The 22451-nt window shown below is 42.0% G+C and overlaps 1 protein-coding gene and 2 non-coding genes across 4 annotated transcripts in view; all 3 read left to right on the top strand.

Annotated features, from left to right (window-relative positions):
- KANSL2 (KAT8 regulatory NSL complex subunit 2) overlaps positions 1 to 10943 on the top strand; it is a 28700-nt gene extending 17757 nt beyond the window's left edge. For both annotated transcript variants that reach the window (XM_069758327.1, XM_069758328.1), the window contains exons 4-10: positions 2804 to 2918; positions 3626 to 3789; positions 4057 to 4223; positions 8015 to 8111; positions 8615 to 8868; positions 8953 to 9138; positions 10177 to 10943. In XM_069758327.1, the coding sequence (XP_069614428.1) occupies positions 2804 to 2918; positions 3626 to 3789; positions 4057 to 4223; positions 8015 to 8111; positions 8615 to 8868; positions 8953 to 9138; positions 10177 to 10293 (1100 nt within the window). In that variant the 3' untranslated portion in view covers positions 10294 to 10943. The remainder of the gene's footprint in view (positions 1 to 2803; positions 2919 to 3625; positions 3790 to 4056; positions 4224 to 8014; positions 8112 to 8614; positions 8869 to 8952; positions 9139 to 10176) is intronic.
- On the top strand, positions 7149 to 7285 carry LOC138673257 (small nucleolar RNA SNORA2/SNORA34 family). Its single transcript, XR_011319911.1, has one exon. It is a non-coding gene; the product is annotated as a small nucleolar RNA SNORA2/SNORA34 family (small nucleolar RNA).
- Positions 9968 to 10102, top strand: LOC138673255 (small nucleolar RNA SNORA2/SNORA34 family). The gene has a single exon (XR_011319909.1). It is a non-coding gene; the product is annotated as a small nucleolar RNA SNORA2/SNORA34 family (small nucleolar RNA).
- Positions 10944 to 22451: the final 11508 nt, after the last annotated feature.

The raw sequence follows: 22451 nt of genomic DNA, 5'->3' as shown, positions 1-22451 counted from the left end.
GCTCTCGTTGACAGGAAGCGTGTCACTAATCCACCCATCAGTGAGCCCGTCACATGATCGCGGTCACCGATGGGTCGGCATGACAATCAGATGTCTGCAGCAGATCTCTATTGTCATTGCCAGATTGCTATGAGCTCCGCCCTGTGGTTGGCACTCATAGCAAGTGAGCAATTCTGCTACACACAGGCGATCTGATCATTGCCTGTGTGTATCAGAAGCGATCAAAGTACTGCAGCTGCTAGTCTCTCATGGAGACTATTAAAGCGAATCTGTCACCAGGTTTGGCTGATATAAGATGTGGTCACCGCCTTTCAGGGCTTATCTACAGCATTATAGAATGCTGTATATGCTGTAGATAAGCCCTAAAAGGCGGTGGCCACATCTTATAACAGCCAAACCTGGTGACAGGTTCACTTTAAAGCATGTAAAAACTAAAAACTTTTTCAGTAAAAAAAACGTTTTGGTATCATTAAAAATGTCAGCTCGGCACACAAATAAGCCCTCACCCAACCCCAAATCACAAAAAATGGAGACACTACAGGTCTTGGAAAATGCCTTTTTTTTTTTTTTTTTTTTTTTCTTGAATGTTTAAAGAAAAACAAAAAAAAAAACGAACATTTAACTTTATTTCACAAAAAATTTACTTCAGCTCCAATTTCTTATTTTACCAAGGGTAACAGGAGAAATTGGACCCCAAAAGTTGTTGTACAATTTGTCCTGAGTACGCGGATACCCCATACGTGGGGGTAAATCACTGTTTGGGCCGAAGGGAAGGAGCGCCATTTGACTTTTCAATGCAAAATTGACTGGAATTGAGATGGGACACCATGTTGCGTTTGGAGAACCACTAATGTGCCTAAACATTGAAACACCCCACAAGTGACACCATTTTGGAAAGTAGACCCCCCCAAGGAACTTATCTAGATGTGTTGTGAGAGCTTTGAACCCACAATTTTTTCACTAGTTTATAACGCAGAACCGGGAAAATAAAAAATCATTTGTTTTCCACACACATTATTTTTTAGCCCCCAGTTCTGTATTTTCACAAGGGTAACAGGAGAAATCGGACCCCAAAAGTTGTTGTTGTCCAGTTTGTCCTGATTATGCTGATAACCCTATATGTGGGGGTAAACCCCTGTTTGGACGCACGGGAGAGCTTGGAAGGGAAGGAGCACTGTTTTACTTTATCATCGCAGAATTGGCTGGAATTGAGATCGGACGCCATGTTGCGTTTGGAGAGCCCCTGATGTGCCTAAACAGTGGAAACCCCCAATTCTAACTGAAACCCTTACCCAACCATAACCCTAACCACACCCCTAAACCTAATGCCAACCGTAAATATTATCCAAACCCTAACTTTTGCCACAGCCCTAACCCTAATGGGAAAATGGAAATAAATACATTTTTTTTTATTTTATTATTTTACCCTAACTAAGGGGGTGATGAAGGGGGGTTTGATTTACTTTTATAGCAGTTTTTTTTAGCGGATTTTTATGATTGGCAGCCGTCACTCACTGAAAGACTCATTTTATTGCAAAATATAGTTTTTGCGTCTCCACATTTTGAGAGCTATAATTTTTCAATATTTTTGTCCAGTCATGTGAGGTCTTGTTTTTTGCAGGACGAGTTGATGTTTTTATTGGTACCATTTTCGGGCACGTGACTTTTTTTTTATTGCTTTTTATTCCGATTTTTGTGAGGCAGAATGACCAAAAACCAGCTATTCATGAATATTTTTTTTTTTTTTGGGGGGTGCGTTTATACAGTTCCACGTTTGGTAAAATTGATTTAGATTGTGAGCTCCAACGGGGACAGCAATGATAATGTGTGCAAAACTGTAAAGCGCTGCGGAATATGTTAGCGCTATATAAAAAAAGAGTATAAAGCAGTTTTATTCTTCGGGATAGTACGATTACAGCGATATCATCAACATCATGTTATAGGGTCAGATCAGCGATCTGACAGGCACTGTAGGGACACTTGCAAGCGCTTGATCTAAGCAGGCGCTTGCAAGCCACTTCCCTGCAGGACCCAGAAGCCCCTCCCCCTCTCATCGCGTTAATCCAAGGGTCTCAGGAAAGCACGCAGGGAGCCCGCGATACTTCCCTATACCGCCGGAACACTGCGATCATCTTTGATCGCAGTGTGCTGGGGGTTAATGTGCCAGGAGCGGTCTGTGTCCGCTCCTGGCACACAGTGCCGGATGTCAGCTGTGATAGTCAGCATGTCCTCATATGACGTACTATCCCCTCACTGGGAATTAAGTCCCAGGTCACCTCGACGGGATAGTACGTCATATGAGATTAAGGGGTTAATAGTTTGTTTTGGGTTTTTTTTCACCACTTCACTAAGAACCTAGACATGTTTGGTATCGGTGAACTCGTAATGACCTTCAGAATCTCCAATGGCAGGTCAGTTTTAGCATATAGTGAACATTACATGGTTTAAAAACCTGGAATTGCACTTTTTTTTTTTTTTTGCAATATCCCTGCACTTGGATTTTTTTTCTTCTTTAGTTTCCCAGTACACAATATGTTAAAACCAATGGTGTTGTTCAAAAGTATAACTTGTTCCGCAAAATAAAGCCCTCACATGGCCATATTGACCAAAAGTATGTTATGGCTTTGCTCCTTTTCTTACCAAACAGAAATTCAAAAACTGAAGTACCCCTGGTCGTTAACGGGTTAATGCTTGTCAGTATATTTTGTTGTTCCTAAGATGTAGCTGAATTTTTGAACCTTCATCAAAAGTTATCCACTGATGTTTCCACTGTGACCAATGACTTTGCTATAATTGTATTCAGATGAGGACAGCTACAGTGATGGTGAACACGAGGCAGTAACAGTGGACCAGACCTGGATGGGAGATCTTGATAGTGAAGCAGACAGTCTGGATAGTGATCAGGAGGACCCTCTGAAGTAAGTCTTGGCTATTTAATTTTTACTGTATTTCCCAAAATATAGGGATATTATCAGAAGTTAAAGAAGTATTGTTTGTGTCCTTGCTCTAATTTAATTAGTCTTGCACCATTTTAGCCTTTTGAATTGCCTTTAGTTACAGGCAACCACATCGTCTCTTCATGTCCTATTTGTCTTTGGCAAAATAAAAGGGATTGTCCATTCGATGTATTCCTACTGATGGCATAGAACTTGTAAATATACTTCAAAGATGTTCTGACATGAAGAGATCCACATCAGTTCAGCGGTGGCAGTGAGGGAGTATGGCTTAATGACTAAAATGAGCCAGTCGGCCTCACACACAGCACTAAATATTTGATATTTAATAGTCCCCTTAAAAGACATGAACCTGCCATTGTCTGATCGCTTATACTACATATAGTCTTTGCGTGGGTTTCCTCCGGGTACTCCGGTTTCCTCCCACATTCCAAACACGGAGAGAACATACAAACTCTTAGTAGATGTTGTCCTTGGGGGGGCTTGAACCCAGGACTCAAGTGCTGCAAGGCTGCTGTGCTAACCACTGAGCCACCGTGCTGCCCTGTTGATGTTCCAGAGTTATAGCCACATAAAGTGACAGTGGTCAGATTTCAAAATTAAGGCCTGGTCATTAACCTTCAAAGTGGCTTGGTCCTTAAGGGGTTAATATGATGATTTTTAATTTGTAGGCATGCAGGTGTTTACACTGCTGAAGAAGTGACTCTGATCATGCGTGAGAAACTCATTAGACTCCAATCTCTGTACATCGATCAGTTCAAGAGATTGCAGCATTTGCTAAAGGAGAAGAAAAGAAACTACTTGCACAATGCAAGGACTGAGCATGAAACCATTGGTATGTATTCTTTCCCGTACCTGGATGTGGTGATGCCAATAACGAACTGTTCATGTAAAATACACCATTTTTTTTTGTGGTTTACTAGTAGTCTTCCTGTTTAACATTTAGAAAAATGAGTTTCAAGTGTAAGACTATTCTATATTTACACTCCAGCAAACCCTAACTCGGACTACTTTTTTGTTTTTTTTGTTTTTTTTACACTCTTGTTTACATTTATTTTTAGCTTATTCTGGTGGTCAGTATCTTGTCTCTCCCTTACCCTAGGGAGTAGTCTACTCACTGGACCAGAAGGACTCTCCTCCAAAGAGCGTGACAACCTGAGGAAATTAAAAGCACTACGACGCTATCGAAAACGTTATGGCATAGAGGCTCTTTTACATCGGCAACTGAAAGAGCGTCGTATGTTGGCCACTGAGGGTGGCTCCCAACAGGTATAGTCTTGATTATGCTATTAAATGATCAGTAGTATGGTGGTGTCAACTAAACAGTAGTTTTGTTTGTTTTTGTTTTTTTTGCACTCTGTATTTAGATTACCGTATATACTCGAGTATAAGCCGAGATTTTCAGCCCCAAAAAATGGGCTGAAAGTGCCCCTCTCGGCTTATACTTGAGTCATGGTTGGCGGGTGAGGGGGAGTGATGACTGTCAAATACTCACCTGCTCCTGATGCAGTCCCTGCATGTCTCACGGTCTTCGGGCGCGGCAGCTTCTTCCCCTGTTCAGCGGTCACTGGTACCGCTCATTAAAGTAATGAATATGGACTCCACTCCCATAGGGGTGGAGCCACATATTCATTACTGTAATGAGCGGTACCATGTGACTTCTCACTACAGGAAGAAGCTGCCGCGCCCGGAGACCGTGGGACATGCAGGAGCGCCGGGAGCAGGTGAGTATTTCATATTCACCTTTCCGCATTCCATCGATGCTCCGTCTTCCGCGTCCTCTGCAGTGCCTGCAGGTCAGAGGGCGTGATGACGTATTGGTGTGCACGCCGCCCTCTGCCTGAACAGTCGGTGCAGAGAGAGGGGACGCTGAGGAGCAGCGACGAGAGGTGAGTATGTCATTTTTTTTTTTATTTTTTTTTTTTTTAGTGCAGCAGCATTACATGTGGCACATTGTTATATGAATCGTCTATGGGGCCATAAAGAACTGTATGGGTCATTATATTGGGCCATAAAGAACTGCATGGAGCATTATATGGGGCATCTGTGTGGCCATAATGAACTGCATGGAGCATTATATGGGGCCATAAAGAACTGCATGGAGCATTATATGGGGCATATTTGTATATGGAGCATCTTATGGGGCCATAATGAACTGTATGGAGCATTTTATGGGGCTCCTTATTCAATATGGATATTCAAAAACACTTAACCTACTGATGTCTCAATTAATTTTACTTTTATTGGTATCGATTTTTATTTTTGACATTTACCGGTAGCTGCTGCATTTTCCACCCTAGGCTTATACTCAAGTCAATAAGTCTTCCCAGTTTTTTGCTGCAAAATTTAGGGGGGGGTCGGCTTATACTCGAGTATATAAAGGTATATTCTGAAGAAAAGGTGCTTTACCTTGTTCTATACAGAAATAAGAAGGCTAAATAAACCCACGCATGAGAATTTTACATACTCAAAAGCTAAATATGCTCACTTTTGGGAATGTTGTGACATGATAAATCTTAAAACCTTTCTCAAAAACCACAGAGGAGAAAGTGGAGGAAATGCTTAAAATCAACCACTTTGATGTAATTTCTATTCTTTGAACAATGAGCTGAAATCTTACTATAGGCAGTTGCTCCAACTTCTCCTTACACTAGTTTTCAGAACTCTTTTGGGGCAATTGATCAAAGCTTCTATGCCATAAATCTGGTGTAGACTGCTTTGAAAGGTACCATTTTTGTGTAGTGTGGAATTGTGCATACAATTTTGCAATATTTGGTGGTTTTCATGGCCGTTTAGAACAGCTCTTCCAAAGTGGGTAGATCTGGCGAGGGGGTGGGGCATGGCTACACCTGTTCATCAAATTATGCCAAAGTGCTGGCCACTTTTACAACAGAAATGCTACTCTATAGTCCCTGGCAAGGCACACCCCACTGAGAGAATACACCAAATTCATTAAGTAATGTGCGCCTCTTAAAGAATTCATTGCGTCGTAGTCCAGCGAGGCGTTTAAAGTAAACTACAGACCTTGTCAGGTTGGCAGTGTAAAACTGATTAAAATGATACTTGGGGTGAAGAAATCTGTCTTGTGGTTCTTGTATAATCAGTGTTTTTAAAGGGACACTGTCACCCCCTCCAGCCGTTATAAACTAAAAGAGCCACCTTGTGCAGCAGTAATGCTACATTCTAACAAGGTGGCTCTTTTAGTTTTTGCTTCTGTTATTACCTCAAAAAAGCGTTTTATAATTTTCCCCAAATACCTATCTTTAGTCCTGGAGGCAGGTCTGAAGCGCCCAACTGCTGTCAGTCATCTCTTCTGGGGCGCTGGTCGCCGCCCCCCTCAGCACTGTTTTCGTCTGAAATCCGGTGCCTGCCAGGGGCAGGCGCATTGAGTATTGGCCGTCATAGCTCAGATGCCGGGTTCCTGACTGCGCCTGTGCGGGCAGTGCGGCCACCCTGTTGCTGAATCCCCTCCCCGCACTGTTATGCATTATGCACAGTGCATGGCGGGGATTCAGCAACAGGGTGGCCGCACTGCCCGCACAGGCGCCGTCAGGAACCAGGCATCTGAGCTATGACTGCCAACACTCAATGCGCCTGGCAGGCACGCAAAGCGCAGGCGCCAGATTTCAGATGAAAACCGCGCTGAGGGGGCGGCGACCAGCGCCCCAGAAGAGATGACGGACGGCAGTTGGGCGATTCAAAGAGGGGGGCTTCAGACCTGCCTCCAGGTCTAAAGATAGGTATTTGGAGAAAATTATAAAACGCTTTATTGAGGGAATAACAGAAGCAAAAACTAAAAGAGCCACCTTGTTAGAATGTAGCATTACTGCTGCACAAGGTGGCTCTTTTAGTTTAACAGCTGGAGGGGGTGACAGTGTCCCTTTTTAAGTTTTCAGTTACTGAGATGCTCGTGATCCGGGGCAGGAGTGGAGACAGTCTTATCGCCCTGCTCTAAGCCAGGGAAACCAAGGAGAGACCTGCCTACAGACCGCCCTGAAGCACAGTGTCTGCCTGTGGGCAGGTCTTTCCTTGGTTTCTGTGGCTTAGAGCAGGAAGCTAAGACTCTGCCTACAGTCCTGCCCTTGAGCACGAGCATCTTAACTGAAAATTTCTAACACTGATTACTAGATAGAGAGATATCTAAATCTATATATCTATCGCTCGTATAGGAATGACAGCCTTATCGTAGGTGATCAGGCCCTGAATCAAGGCTCGTGGCTTGTTTGTAGCTGCGAGTTTCAAGCAGGTGCCTATAAGAACTCTTCCGGTGGTCTGATGGCTGTGCTGTTTACCACATGTAGTCGCAGCTATTTCAGTCTGAAGAAACAAGTTCTTTCTTTCTTTCTTCTTTTTTTTTTTTTTTTTTTTTTTTTTTATAAACATTTTTGGTTTTTTTAAAAAAAAAAAAACAAATCGGCAAAATACACACTGCAAATGTTGTTTTAGATTTACACAAAAAAAACAATCGTTCATCTTGGTAACACAAATACAATTAACATATCCCCTAATGTCCACATCTATCCAGCTTCAATGATTGTAATCCGACAATCAAATCCAGAACATACAACATCTGATGCAATTATCATGTGACAAATTTTAATTTACCCAAACTACTACTTAAGTCTTCTAACAAATGCCAATCTGAGTTAACAAAAGACCTCATTATCTCCTGAATTCCCCAGTAGACCATAACGATTCCATGAACACTCTCCATTTTTCAAAAAATCTTTTCATCATCTTATCTTTATTCCTTTCTGCTTCTCTTTTTTTCTAAATATAGGAGAGACATTAGTCCTGCGTTAATCTTTTATCCCTGGAAGTGTACTGGCCAACCAGTATTGTAAAATTAAATGTTTTGTAGCCAATGCAATAGTGTGGAACAAGTCATGTAACTGTCTGTTTTGCCTGTCGTATAATGAAAGAACCAGCACAGCGGGTCAGTGTCCACAAGTCCAGTTTGAATCATAAATGTAATAATGCTGAACCTTTGTCCATATCTAATAGTGATAATGTACTGATGGCCACGACTTTGAAAGCAAAACTTTGTTCCCCTTATACAGGCACACACCACTAGATCCAGCCAACGCTGCCTTTCCTTTGTCGAAGATGTACGCTGCTCTAATCCAAGCCTTCCTTTGAGCAGACATTGCCTGTCCCGTATCCTTTGCCTTGTGGGCAGCTTAATTACAAGTGTATCTTTGTTCTGTTTTATGCAGTTTAAAAAATCTTTCATCTTTTAAATTAATCTCGGCTATTGCATTAATAATCATCAAAAATAAGGATATCTTTAAAACTGTACTTGACGGCCATCATAAATTGAGGTGTGTTTTTCTTAGAAAAGCTCTACATTCTGTTTAGATTCCCTTGTCTAGGGAAAATGGGCTTGGATAGTATGTTTACCATTCTGTTTAGATATGTAATTTTTCATTTTATAAGTGAGGTGACCTATTGGGTTGAATTGTTTAACCTTCAATAGTTATTCTTTAACCCCCTTCCCTCCACAGGATGTGATGCAACAAGGCGGGTGCAGGTTTATGGAGCAGGCTCTGAATTTTAGCCCTCACTAGCTAGCAATGGCCGTAGTCAGTTAACCTGTTATAAAGGTGTTAATTGTCTTTTACAACCTGTGAAACAAATGATCCTTAATTCAATATTATCAGATATTTGTCAAGACAGCAACCAAGTTCTTTTCAAGATGTGTGTGGGTTCTGAAGAAGTTCCTTGCAACAAGCCTCTTCCAGTGAGTCTGTCTGAAGATCCCTGCTGCCCTCTTCACTACAGTTTACCATCACCAATGTACAAGTCTGAGCCAGTGCTGCCTGTGCCAGAGCCGATGGATGTGGCTCCTATGGAGCTGTACTTGAGCGCAGCAGAGCTGCAGCCGACTGAGAACTTGCCTCTCGAGTTCAGTGATGTAAGTTCTGTGGGGGAATAAATCTACAATTGTAATTTAAAGGGAAAATAGTTTGCTAGTCATATATTTTCTTTCCTTTCTTAGGACCTTGATGTTGTAGGTGATGGAATGCAGTGTCCTCCATCTCCTCTCCTCTTTGATCCCTCAGCTGATGCGGCTTTGAATGATGTTTCAAAAACCCCATTTGAGATGATTGCAGATGACGCTGACCAGACCCCTACAAGTGACAAACTTCTGACCGCTGACTCCCTGGTGAGATCTGCAGGTCAGGTATGTAAAGCTTCATTTTGCTCATTCAGACTTCTAGTCCTATGTGGTTAATGGATAACATGTGTCTGTATTAGTCGCCTCTGAGTCATTTAAAAATTACTAGATGGGCTTAGTTGTATTTTCTTTTCCATGCCCCTATCCGGGGTGATGGAGGGGGGTGAAGAGGAATATTGCAGTTTGCACTCTGGTTTCCGAGCCTCACATGAAGATCTCTTATTAGACAGTAGACCTAATTACAGGCAGGATTCCAATGCAGTAGAACACCTGTACAGATAATTCAGTGCAAAGTCACACCATTTACAAACTTCCTCCTGTATGGATGACATTTGTTTGTCATAGAGCATGCCTAGAGAAACCTCCAACAGAAGGTAAAGACCCTATTGTTTCTATTGTTTCCTATGGTTCTTTGTGGCTGATGTAAAATCTGCTGCTAATGGCAAATTGCTCAAGATTGCTGAAATCTTGTACAGAAATATAATAATAAAAACCTTAATTTGAATAAAAGCTAGTCTGCAGAACACGGGAGCAGCCACTAAATAGTGTGACGGTGCAGTGACTTCCCATTCCGCACAGTTAACAGGTGGAGCTGGTAACCTCTGATCAAAGGAGTGCCCCACTCATCTTTTATATAGATGGCCTATCCAGGAGATTTCATAAATGTCCTTGCAGTGGAAACCCCCTTTTAAGACTTAAGTATAATTTTTGATTAGCTCTTATTAATTTTTGGTTGTGAATCTTTTTTTTTTTTTTCCTGAGTTTTTAGAAAGGCACTGTGGATATTTGTGAAAAGATTGATTTCAAACGTCTGTAAACTAGAGTAACAACGGTCATTGCCCTAAATCAAGGCTGGTGGCTTGCTGTAGCTGCTGGTTTCAAACAGGAGCACACATTAACTACTTCCTGTGGTCTGTTGGTTGGGCAAGCTTCCTGTATGTCCAAGCCAATTCAGTTGGAAGAGACATACTTGTGTGTGTGTGTGTGTGCAAATTGAGCCTGATCACAGGTTTGTCTAAAATGGTTTTTCTATCACTATTTCAGCGTAGAATCCAATCAGCGGGGACCTCTCCACAACCCAATGAACCAGCCAGTGATGATGTATTGGCATCAGAGCCGTCCACAGCCAATGGAAACACAGATGGTTCCTCTTGCAACTAAATTTTGCTTTTGAAGGTTAATGTTCTCACCTGAAGACGTTCCACTCTTTCTTTTGAAGACAAAATTTGATCCTTTAGACATGCTATGTGACGTTACTTAATTTGTTTAGTTTCCCAGCTATAGGTTAAATGGGTGCGTCAAAAATATGAATAAAACTGCTACCATCACATATTTCACGCTGCAATCTGTACAAGCCATGTCAGGATGGGGTTGCAGCATGAAGAAACTGTCGAGACAACATTTCTTAAAGTGATCTCACTCAAACTCTTGGTTGGTTGACTGAGCACAGAGTTGTGGCTTTTTTTTTTTTCCTTTAGCTTCATACTGCTCCTTGCATATTTGCAAATCTGTTCTACTGGTCTTCGTTTTACAGCAACACAAAGAATGAGCACCACAAGAAAAAAACAGTTGTGCTCAGTCAGCCATGTTCTGTCTACTCGTTGGCTAAGTAAGCAAATTGGGTATGTTCACACTGCTCACAGTTGAGAACATGTCTTGAGACTAGGACTACCTGAAATGTGATCATCATTTTGATCATTCTTGGAGAGCCCCTTCTAATATGTAGTATATATTCTGATATATGAAAGCGTTGACTATAAAGTGTAAACACTTTGTAAATGTATTTGGAGATTAAAAAAGCTTAATGTAAAGTTTCTTCTGGTTTTAAATATTTTTTTCTCATAAATGTGAGATCCTTCATGTAAATCAGGGGTTGGGAACCTCAGTCCACAGGGCCATTTACGGCCCTCGATGACCTTTTTATCAGGCCCCCAAGCAGATTCTGAGACCGCATTCTTGGGCGCAGGGAGCTATATTTTGATTGCCACCAGCTCACTAATTTCCTCTTGCTCTGTTAGCGCGCGAACACACACACACACACACACACACACACACACACACACACACACACACACACACACACACACACACACACACACACACACACACACACACCCCCCACGCCCCCTGAACACTGAAGGGCATGCAATGAAGGATTACGTCCTGACACCAGTGCCAGTCAGTATATACTTTATGGGTGGAGTTTGTACTGCCCCCAAAGGATGGTATAAATATTATTATTTATATGGCACCATTGATTCCATGGTGCTATACATGAGAAGGGGTTACATACAAATTACGGATAACACTTAAAGTAAGTAAACTAACAATTACAGACTGATACAGAGGGGCGAAGACACTGCCCTTGCGAGCTTACATTCTACAAATATACAAATGGCCCTTTCAGGGTGGATTTGATTTAAATCTAACTGATTTAAATCACTAGTCAGTAAGGCTTGATTTAAATCAGTGATTTAAATCAAAGTTTCTACCTAAACTAGTTCTTGCTACTTTAACCCCTTCATGACCCAGCCTATTTTGACCTTAAAGACCTTGCCGTTTTTTGCAATTCTGACCAGTGTCCCTTTATGAGGTAATAACTCAGGAACGCTTCAACGGATCCTAGCGGTTCTGAGATTGTTTTTTCGTGACATATTGGGCTTCATGTTAGTGGTAAATTTAGGTCAATAAATTCTGCGTTTATTTGTGATAAAAACGGAAATTTGGCGAAAATTTTGAAAATTTCGCAATTTTCACATTTTGAATTTTTATTCTGTTAAACCAGAGAGTTATGTGACACAAAATAGTTAATAAATAACATTTCCCACATGTATACTTTACATCAGCACAATTTTGGAAACAAAATTTTTTTTTTTGCTAGGAAGTTATAAGGGTTAAAATTTGACCAGTGATTTCTCATTTTTACAACGAAATTTACAAAACCATTTTTTTTAGGGACCATCTCACATTTGAAGTCAGTTTTGAGGGGTCTATATGGCTGAAAATACCCAAAAGTGACACCATTCTAAAAAATGCACCCCTCAAGGTACTCAAAACCACATTCAAGAAGTTTATTAACCCTTCAGGTACTTCACAGCAGCAGAAGCAACATGGAAGGAAAAAATGAACATTTAACTTTTTAGTCACAAAAATCTTTTAGCAACAATTTTTTTATTTTCCCATTGGTAAAAGGAGAAACTGAACCACGAAAGTTGTTGTCCAATTTGTCCTGAGTACGCTGATACCTCATATGTAGGGGTAAACCACTGTTTGGGCGCACGGCAGGGCTTGGAAGGGAAGGAGCGCCATTTGACTTTTTGAATGAAAAATTGGCTCCACTCTTTAGCGGACACCATGTCACGTTTGGAGAGCCCCCGTGTGCCTAAAAATTAGAGCTCCCCCACAAGTGACCCCATTTTGGAAACTAGACCCTCCAAGGAACTTATCTAGATGCATAGTGAGCACTTTGAACCCCCAGGTGCTTCACAAATTGATCCGTAAAAATGAAAAAGTACTTTTTTTTTTTCACAAAAAAATTCTTTTAGCCTCAATTTTTTCATTTTCACATAGGCAACAGGATAAAATGGATCCTAAAATTTGTTGGGCAATTTGTCCTGAGTACACCAATACCTCACATGTGGGGGTAAACCACTGTTTGGGCACATGGTAAGGCTCGGAAGGGAAGGAGCGCCATTTGACTTTTTGAATGGAAAATTAGCTCCAATTGTTAGCGGACACCATGTCGCGTTTGGAGAGCCCCTGTGTGCCTAAACATTGGAGCTCCCCCACAAGTGACCCCATTTTGGAAACTAGACCCCCCAAGGAACTTATCTAGATGCATATTGAGCACTTTAAACCCCCAGGTGCATCACAGAAGTTTATAACGCAGAGCCATGAAAATAAAATAAAAAAACTATTTTCTCAAAAATGATCTTTTAGCCTGCAATTTTTTAATTTTCCCAAGGGTAACAGGAGAAATTTGACCCCAATATTTGTTGTCCAGTTTCTCCTGAGTACGGTGATACCCCATATGTGGGGGTAAACTACTGTTTGGGCACATGCCGGGGCTCAGAAGGGAAGTAGTGAATGGTTTGCGGGCGTCACGTTGCGTTTGCAGAGCCCCTGGTGTGCCTAAACAGTAGAAACCCCCCACAAGTGACCCCATTTTAGAAACTAGACCCCCCAAGGAACTTATCTAGATATGTGGTGAGCACTTTGAACCCCCAAGTGCTTCACAGACGATTACAACGCAGAGCCGTGAAAATAAAAAATCATTTTTCTTTCCTCAAAAATGATGTTTTAGCAAGCAATTTATTTTCACAAGGGTAACAGGAGAAATTGGACCCCAGTAATTGTTGCGCAGTTTGTCCTGAGTACACTGATACCCCATATGTGGGGGTAAACCGCTGTTTGGGCGCACGTCGGGGCTCGGAAGTGAGGGAGCACCATTTGACTTTTTGAATACAAGATTGGCTGGAATCAATGGTGGCGCCATGTTGCGTTTGGAGACCCCTGATGTGCCTAAACAGTGGAAACCCCTCAATTCTACCTCCGACACTAACCCCAACACACCCCTAACCCTAATCCCAACTGTAGCCATAACCCTAATCACAACCCTAACCCCAACACACCCCTAACCTCAACACACCCCTATAATAATAATCTTTATTTTTATATAGCGCTAACATTCCGCAGCGCTTTACAGTTTTGCACACATTATCACTGTTCCTGATGGGGCTCACAATCTAGAATCCTTATCAGTATGTCTTTGGAATGTGGGAGGAAACCGGAGTGCCCGGAGGAAACCCACGCAAACACGGAGAGAACATACAAACTCTTTGCAGATGTTGTCCTGGGTGGGATTAGAACCCAGGACCCCAGCGCTGCAAGGCTGCAGTGCTAACCACTGCGCCACCGTGCTGCCCACCCCTAACCTTAATCCCAACTGTAGCCATAACCCTAATCACAACCCTAATTCCAACCCTAACCCTAAGGCTATGTGCCCACGTTGCGGATTCGTGTGAGATTTTTCAGCATCATTTTTGAAAAATCCGCGGGTAAAAGGCACTGCGTTTTACCTGCGGATTTACCGCGGATTTCCAGTGTTTTTTGTGCGGATTTCACCTGCGGATTCCTATTGAGGAACAGGTGTAAAACGCTGTGGAATCTGCACAAAGAATTGACATGCTGCGGAAAATACAACGCAGCGTTTCCGCGCGGTATTTTCCGCACCATGGGCACAGCTGATTTGGTTTTCCATAGGTTTACATGGAACTGTAAACCTGATGGAACACTGCTGCGAATCCGCAGCGGCCAATCCGGTGCGGATCCGCAGCCAAATCCGCACCGTGTGCACATAGCCTAATTCTATAGGTATGTGCACACGCTGCGGAAAACGCTGCGGATCCGCAGCAGTTTCCCATGAGTTTACAGTTCAATGTAAACCTATGGGAAACAAAAATTGCTGTACACATGCTGCAGAAAAACTGCACAGAAACGCAGCGGTTTACATTCTGCAGCATGTCACTTCTTTCTGCGGATTCCGCAGCGGTTTTACAACTGCTCCAATAGAAAATCGCAGTTGTAAAACCGCAGTGAAATGCGCAGAAAAACCGCGGTAAATCCGCCATTAATCCGCAGCGGTTTAGCACTGCGGATTTATCAAATCCGCAGCGGAAAAATCCGCAGAGGAACAGAATACGTGTGCACATACCGAAACCCTAACCCTAAAACCCTAACCCTATTCTAACCTTAGTGGAAAAAAAAATTTCTTTTATTTTTTTTATTGTCCCTACCTATGGGGGTGACAAGGGGGGGTAATTATTTTTTTTATTTTGATCACTGTGATAGATTATATCTCAGTGATCAAAATGCACTTTGGAACGAATCTGCCGGCCGGTAGATTCGGTGAGCGCACTGCGCATGCGCCCGCCATTTTGGAAGATGGCGGCGCCCAGGGAGAAGACGGACGGACCCCGGCAGGATTGGTAAGTATGATGGGGTTGGATCGGAGCACGGGGGGTTGGAGCGGAGCACGGGGGGTTGGAGCGGAGCACATGACGGAGGGGAGCCGGAGCAGTGTACCGGACAGATCGGTGGCTTGGTGGGGCGATCGTTGGGGTGGGGGCATATCAGTGTTTCCAGCCATGGCCGATGATATTGTAGCATCGGCCATGGCTGGATTGTAATATTTCACCAGTTTTAATAGGTGAAATATTACAAATCGCTCTGATTGGCTGTTGAAAGTGAAACTGCCAATCAGAGCGATCGTAGCCCCCTGGGCTAAACTACCACTCCCCCTGTCCCTTCAGATCGGGTGAAATGGGAGTTAACCCTTTCACCCGATCTGCAGGGACGCGATCTTTCCATGACGCCACATAGGCGTCATGGGTCGGATTGGCACCGACTTTCATGACTCCTACGTGGCGTCATGGGTCGGGAAGGGGTTAACATGCAAGTAGATGAAGATTTTTAGAATCACTTTTTATATTACTTTTTTCTCCCCAGTTTAATGGGTTAATCATATTTGGACACCACTGTTCTGTTGTACTTAGGAAGGAGAAAAATAATCCTGACCTTAATAACAATTTAAATAGATTTATTCAACTGAAACAATAACATTACAGCATAAGTTATTTGCTTAAACAAACATCCATGTTTGTTAACTAATATGGCTAAACAAAATATATATATATTATAAGAAACTTAGACTGTCAGCCCAGCCGACACATGAAAAACTTAAATACTACTGTCCCTGCTGTCCTCTGTAGCTCACTTGTCGTCATCTTCATCATCATCTTCTTTGTTCCTATTCATAATCTGGAAAAGAAAAACAAGCTTTCCTGCTTTATTGGGTCCCAACCGATTTCTCAATTTAGAATGAATGAGTCCAAAGGAAGAGCATATTCTTTCAACGCCTGCAGAAGAAGCTACTGCTGTTAAAAGTGAAATCATTACTTGAACAGTCTCTAAATCCAAGCGCTTAAGTGACTTCCACCAGTTTACTGGTGTGACATAGTAACATAGTAACATAGTTAGTAAGGCCGAAAAAAGACATTTGTCCATCCAGTTCAGCCTATATTCCATCATAATAAATACCCAGATCTACGTCCTTCTACAGAACCTAATAATTGTATGATACAATATTGTTCTGCTCCAGGAAGACATCCAGGCCTCTCTTGAACCCCTCGACTGAGTTCGCCATCACCACCTCCTCAGGCAAGCAATTCCAGATTCTCACTGCCCTAACAGTAAAGAATCCTCTTCTATGTTGGTGGAAAAACCTTCTCTCCTCCAGACGCAAAGAATGCCCCCTTGTGCCCGTCACCTTCCTTGGTATAAACAGATCCTCAGCGAGATATTTGTATTGTCCCCTTATATACTTATACATGGTTATTAGATCGCCCCTCAGTCGTCTTTTTTCTAGACTAAATAATCCTAATTTCGCTAATCTATCTGGGTATTGTAGTTCTCCCATCCCCTTTATTAATTTTGTTGCCCTCCTTTGTACTCTCTCTAGTTCCATTATATCCTTCCTGAGCACCGGTGCCCAAAACTGGACACAGTACTCCATGTGCGGTCTAACTAGGGATTTGTACAGAGGCAGTATAATGCTCTCATCATGTGTATCCAGACCTCTTTTAATGCACCCCATGATCCTGTTTGCCTTGGCAGCTGCTGCCTGGCACTGGCTGCTCCAGGTAAGTTTATCATTAACTAGGATCCCCAAGTCCTTCTCCCTGTCAGATTTACCCAGTGGTTTCCCGTTCAGTGTGTAATAGTGATATTGATTCCCTCTTCCCATGTGTATAATCTTACATTTATCATTGTTAAACCTCATCTGCCACCTTTCAGCCCAAGTTTCCAACTTATCCAGATCCATCTGTAGCAGAATACTATCTTCTCTTGTATTAACTGCTTTACATAGTTTTGTATCATCTGCAAATATCGATATTTTACTGTGTAAACCTTCTACCAGATCATTAATGAATATGTTGAAGAGAACAGGTCCCAATACTGACCCCTGCGGTACCCCACTGGTCACAGCGACCCAGTTAGAGACTATACCATTTATAACCACCCTCTGCTTTCTATCACTAAGCCAGTTACTAACCCATTTACACACATTTTCCCCCAGACCAAGCATTCTCATTTTGTGTACCAACCTCTTGTGCGGCACGGTATCAAACGCTTTGGAAAAATCGAGATATACCACGTCCAATGACTCACCGTGGTCCAGTCTATAGCTTACCTCTTCATAAAAACTGATTAGATTGGTTTGACAGGAGCGATTTCTCATAAACCCATGCTGATATGGAGTTAAACAGTTATTCTCATTGAGATAATCCAGAATAACATCCCTCAGAAACCCTTCAAATATTTTACCAACAATAGAGGTTAGACTTACTGGCCTATAATTTCCAGGTTCACTTTTAGAGCCCTTTTTGAATATTGGCACCACATTTGCTATGCGCCAATCCTGCGGAACAGACCCTGTCGCTATAGAGTCCCTAAAAATAAGAAATAATGGTTTATCTATTACATTACTTAGTTCTCTTAGTACTCGTGGGTGTATGCCATCCGGACCCGGAGATTTATCTATTTTAATCTTATTTAGCCGGTTTCGCACCTCTTCTTGGGTTAGATTGGTGACCCTTAATATAGGGTTTTCATTGTTTCTTGGGATTTCACCTAGCATTTCATTTTCCACCGTGAATACCGTGGAGAAGAAGGTGTTTAATATGTTAGCTTTTTCCTCGTCATCTACAACCATTCTTTCCTCACTATTTTTTAAGGGGCCTACATTTTCAGTGACCTTCCTTAAAATATCTTCAGCAAACCTATTTCTTGAATGGTTCCCCCATAGCTCTGAAGTTTATTATAGTTGGCATTAAAGATGGATGATTGCTGGATACCTATGTCATAGCTAAAGGTACCTTCACACTAAACGATATCGCTAGCGATCCGTGACGTTGCAGCGTCCTTGCTAGCGATATCGTTCAGTTTGACACGCAGCAGCGATCAGAATCCTGCTGTGATGTCGTTGGTCGGGGCTAGAGGGCCAGAACTTTCTTTGGTCGCTGGCTCTCCCGCTGACATCGCTGAATCGGCGTGTGTGACACCGATTCAGCGATGTCTTCGCTGGTAACCAGGGTAAACATCGGGTTACTAAGCGCAGGGCCGCGCTTAGTAACCCGATGTTTACCCTGGATACCATCCTAAAAGTAAAAAAAAAAAAAAAACGCTTCATACTTACCTTCGGCTGTCTGTCCCTGGCGCTGTGCTTTCCTGCACTCACTGTGAGCACAGTGGCCGGAAAGCAGAGCGGTGACGTCACTGCTCTGCTTTCCGGCCGCTGTGCTCACAGCCAGTACAGAGAAGCTGAGCGCCGAGGACAGACAGCGGTAGGTAAGTATGTAGTGGTTGTTTTTTTTTTTTACTTTTAGGATGGTATCCAGGGTAAACATCAGGTTACTAAGCGCGGCCCTGCGCTTAGTAACCCGATGTTTACCCTGGTTACCGGCATCGTTGGTCGCTGGAGAGCTGTCTGTGTGACAGCTCTCCAGCGACGCTGCAGCGATCCAGATCGTTGTCTGGATCGCTGCAGCGTCGTTTAGTGTGAAGGTACCTTAACTCCTCTTCCTCAGCACTTAGGTTTTGACCCTGATATTGGATATTTGCCAAAAAATGAGCTGGAGTCATTGCTTGTCCCATTCGTTTGTTTACTGCTTGTAATTTAACCCCTTAATGACCGCCAATACTTCTTTTAACTGACCTGATATATAAGAGAATAGTATCCCCATACAGATGACAATCCAGCATCTATCGGTTGTACACTATAGCTGAAAACTTGCTGTACCAGCCACGATCAGTATTTGCACAATCTAAATCTGTTTAACCCCTTAGATGCTGCTGTCAATAGTGACTACATCATTATAAATGGTTAACAGTGTGGGGGCTTCTTCTTTGTCCCAATTGGTACCCTCAGATCATGATTTTGTTGTCCTGATGTTTGCCATGGCAATTCATGACCAAATAGTGGCCTTAGAGTCTGACGGCTGTAGTAATCTGTTTAGAAGTTAGCAACATTTAGGTGGTAAAAATACACATTTTCATTTCTGTCATACCACTTTGCATTAATTCCTGTAAAGCACATGAAGGGTTAATAAACTACCTGACAGCAGTTTTCAATATGTTTAGGGGTGCGGTTTTTAAAATGGTATCACGTTTGTGGGTTTCCCAATATATGGGACCCCTAAAGTCACTTCAAACATGGATAAGTCCCTAAAAAAAAATACATTTTGTAAATTTCTTTGAAAAAATGAAAAATTGCTGCTACATTTTTAAACCTCCTAAAATGCTAACAAAATAAAATAACATTTTACAAATGGTCCTGATGTAAAGCTGACATGTGGGAAATGTTATTTATTAATGGTTTGCTGTTGTATGACTATCTGGATTAAAGGGATAATCATTCAAATTTATAAAATTGCTAATTTTTTAACATTTTTCTCAAATTTTTGATATTTTTTATAAATAAACACAAAAAATGTTGAACTAAATTTACCATTATCATAAAGTATAATGTGTCACGAAAAAACAATCTCAAAATCACTGGGATTTGTTGAAGCGTTGCAGAGTTATTACCACATAAAGTGACACTGGTCAGATTTCAAAAATTTGGCTCGGTCACTAAGGGGTTAATTCTGTCCATGTGTAGTTCTGTTTTTAAGTGTTCACTCAGTTCCTTCCAAATTTCAACAGCATCCGCAATAAAACAGCTATTTTTCTGTATTTTGTTTAAAGCTTGAGAGATGGGTTTCAGGAAGCTCAGCATATGTTCAACATTTCTCTTAAGCCCAATGTTGAGGATTTTGGCCGTGACAGTGCCATCTATTTTATCTCGATTTTCTTCACAAAGTGTCATCAGAATAGGCCAGTTTTTGATATACTGCTCAAAACAGTCCACCACAGAGTTCCATCTAACATCTTGTGGGAGTGTTAGCTTGGTTCCACCCATCCTTTTCAGAGCTGCTGCAGCAAAATGATTATTACGGAAGTATTTCGCAATTTCAACAACATTAGCCTTTATTTCTGGAACACTTAAGTCTTTGGCTAAGAGGTGCAGCAAATGAGCACTGCAACCATATGTTATTAGCAGCTTTGTATTCCCTCCCTGCTCTTCTAAATCTCTTCTCATCTTGGATACGTTTGCAGCATTGTCAGTGACCAAACTGCGTACTAGACATTTGAATTTTTGTTCACATGTCGTTATAGCTTTTACTGCCACTTCTTGTAAGTATTCTGCTTGTGTGTGCATTTCCTGACGTATCAGTTGTTTGTGCAAGGAAGGCTTTACCTTCTTCTGTTGTTATACAAGCACATACAATAGGATCATTGTGGACATTACTCCACCCATCAATACTTAGGTTAACAATTTTACCCTCCAGAGCTGTTGCACATTGCTCCATTTCTCTGTCATACACTTGATCCAGCAGTTTCCCTGCAACATCAGCTCTGCTGAGTGGACTGTATCCTGGTCTCAGTGACTGAACCATATTAATGAAATGTGGGTTCTCAGTCAGACGGAAAGAAGAGTTCGTTGCATAAATAAACTGGGCAATTTTTTCATCAATCAACTCTTTTTCTAATCTGCTAGTTCTTATCACAAACCTATCTATGGTGGTTCCAGGAGGTAAAGGTTTTTTCTTCCTTTTCGGTGATGGTGATATGTGGCTGTGGGTGTCTGATGATGATGCTGCTGCTAATGAAGCACTATCCTGGATGGATAACTCTGAAACTGTAGAACAGGATGATGGTGATCTTAGAGGTGGATAGTTTCCAGAATCCATGAATTCCCCTAAACAAAAAAAGTCAATGCTGTTATTTTATTGTTTATACAATTTCTGCTTATTGTACACAACACATCACTGCCCCTGCCCCAAAAGGAATATTTGTTTTTCTTCATAACTGTACCAAATGACAGTAACATGCAGTAATAATAAGAAATATAATTTTTCTCACACATGACAGTTCAGTCTTTAGAAATGGGATTCAATAAAAATGTTTACCAACCTGAAGATCCTGCCTGTTCAGAAGTGTTTCTTTGGTCATCTTCATCACCGCACTTCTCATGATGTTGCCTCATTCGCGCCACCAGGCCTTGCATCTCTTTGTTGCATCGTTTGCATTTTGCACGCATGCCTGCCTTACCGATAGGCAAAGGAGCTTCATTAAAATATTCCCAAACTGGGTCTCTTTTACGGCCTGCTGCCATTATAAGGATAGAATGTAATAAACCTCAGATCGTACACACAAACAGATCCAGACTTGTCTGTCTGTGGCTATGCTGCAGTATTGTGCTCAAAGTTTCACTTTCATTTTCTTGTCTGCTTGCCCTTCCTCCTCCTCACACTTAGATTCACATTCTTCTTGTGTTGTGCAGATCTATTCCACTCCAAACAATCAGAAACATATTGTCTAACTTCTTGGACTTGGCACTGAAGGGGTTGATTCTGTATTCATAGGTTTGTAGAACAATAGGATTAAGGTCTTTTTCTCAACTCTGTTCATGTTGTAACATTTTTGCCGTGAAGAAGAGGCTGGGACCTCTGCGGAGTCAAATTCAGTTTTGAGAACTGCGTAAGTAAAGCGAGCGTCTGTGATAATATAGGAGAGAAACTGCCCACTAATCCTACAGAAACCTCTGGAAGAGCATGGCATTGTGAATGTTACACATATACAGCCTTTATTCTACTGAGTTAAACAACTCAGCTTTATCTCATGATGGAAGAACCTTTGGATGGTAAAATATTTTCCTCAAAAAGCAGTTTATTGAAATTAATCAAATAAAAAAAAAATCCGATTTAAATAAAAATCCGATTTTTTTATTTTTTTAAAAAAAACATTGATTTTTATCCACCCTGGGCCCTTTGCAGAAAAAAGATTCCCCCCCTGATGTAAATGCATATTTAAAGAATGCAGTTGTTTGCACATCCTGTTCCATTGGCCATAGTTAAAGGGAACCTGTCACCCCCAAAATAGAAGGTGAGCTAAGCCCACCGGCATCAGGGGCCTATCTACAGCATTCTGTAATGCTGTAGATAAGCCCCCAATGTATCCTGAAAGATGAGAAAAAGAGGTTAGATTATACTCAACCAGGGACGGTCCCACTGCGGTCTGGTCCGATGGGCGTCGTGGTCCAGTCCCGGGTCTCCCATCTTCTTACGATGTCCTCTTCTTGTCTTCACGCTCCGGCGCAGGCGTACTTTGTCTGCCCTGTTGAGGGCAGAGCAAAGTACTGCAAAGCGCAGGCGCCG

Source organism: Ranitomeya imitator, chromosome 3 (genome assembly GCF_032444005.1).
Source record: "Ranitomeya imitator isolate aRanImi1 chromosome 3, aRanImi1.pri, whole genome shotgun sequence".
Lineage (NCBI taxonomy): Eukaryota > Metazoa > Chordata > Amphibia > Anura > Dendrobatidae > Ranitomeya > Ranitomeya imitator.
This window is presented reverse-complemented; position numbering and strand designations above follow the sequence as displayed.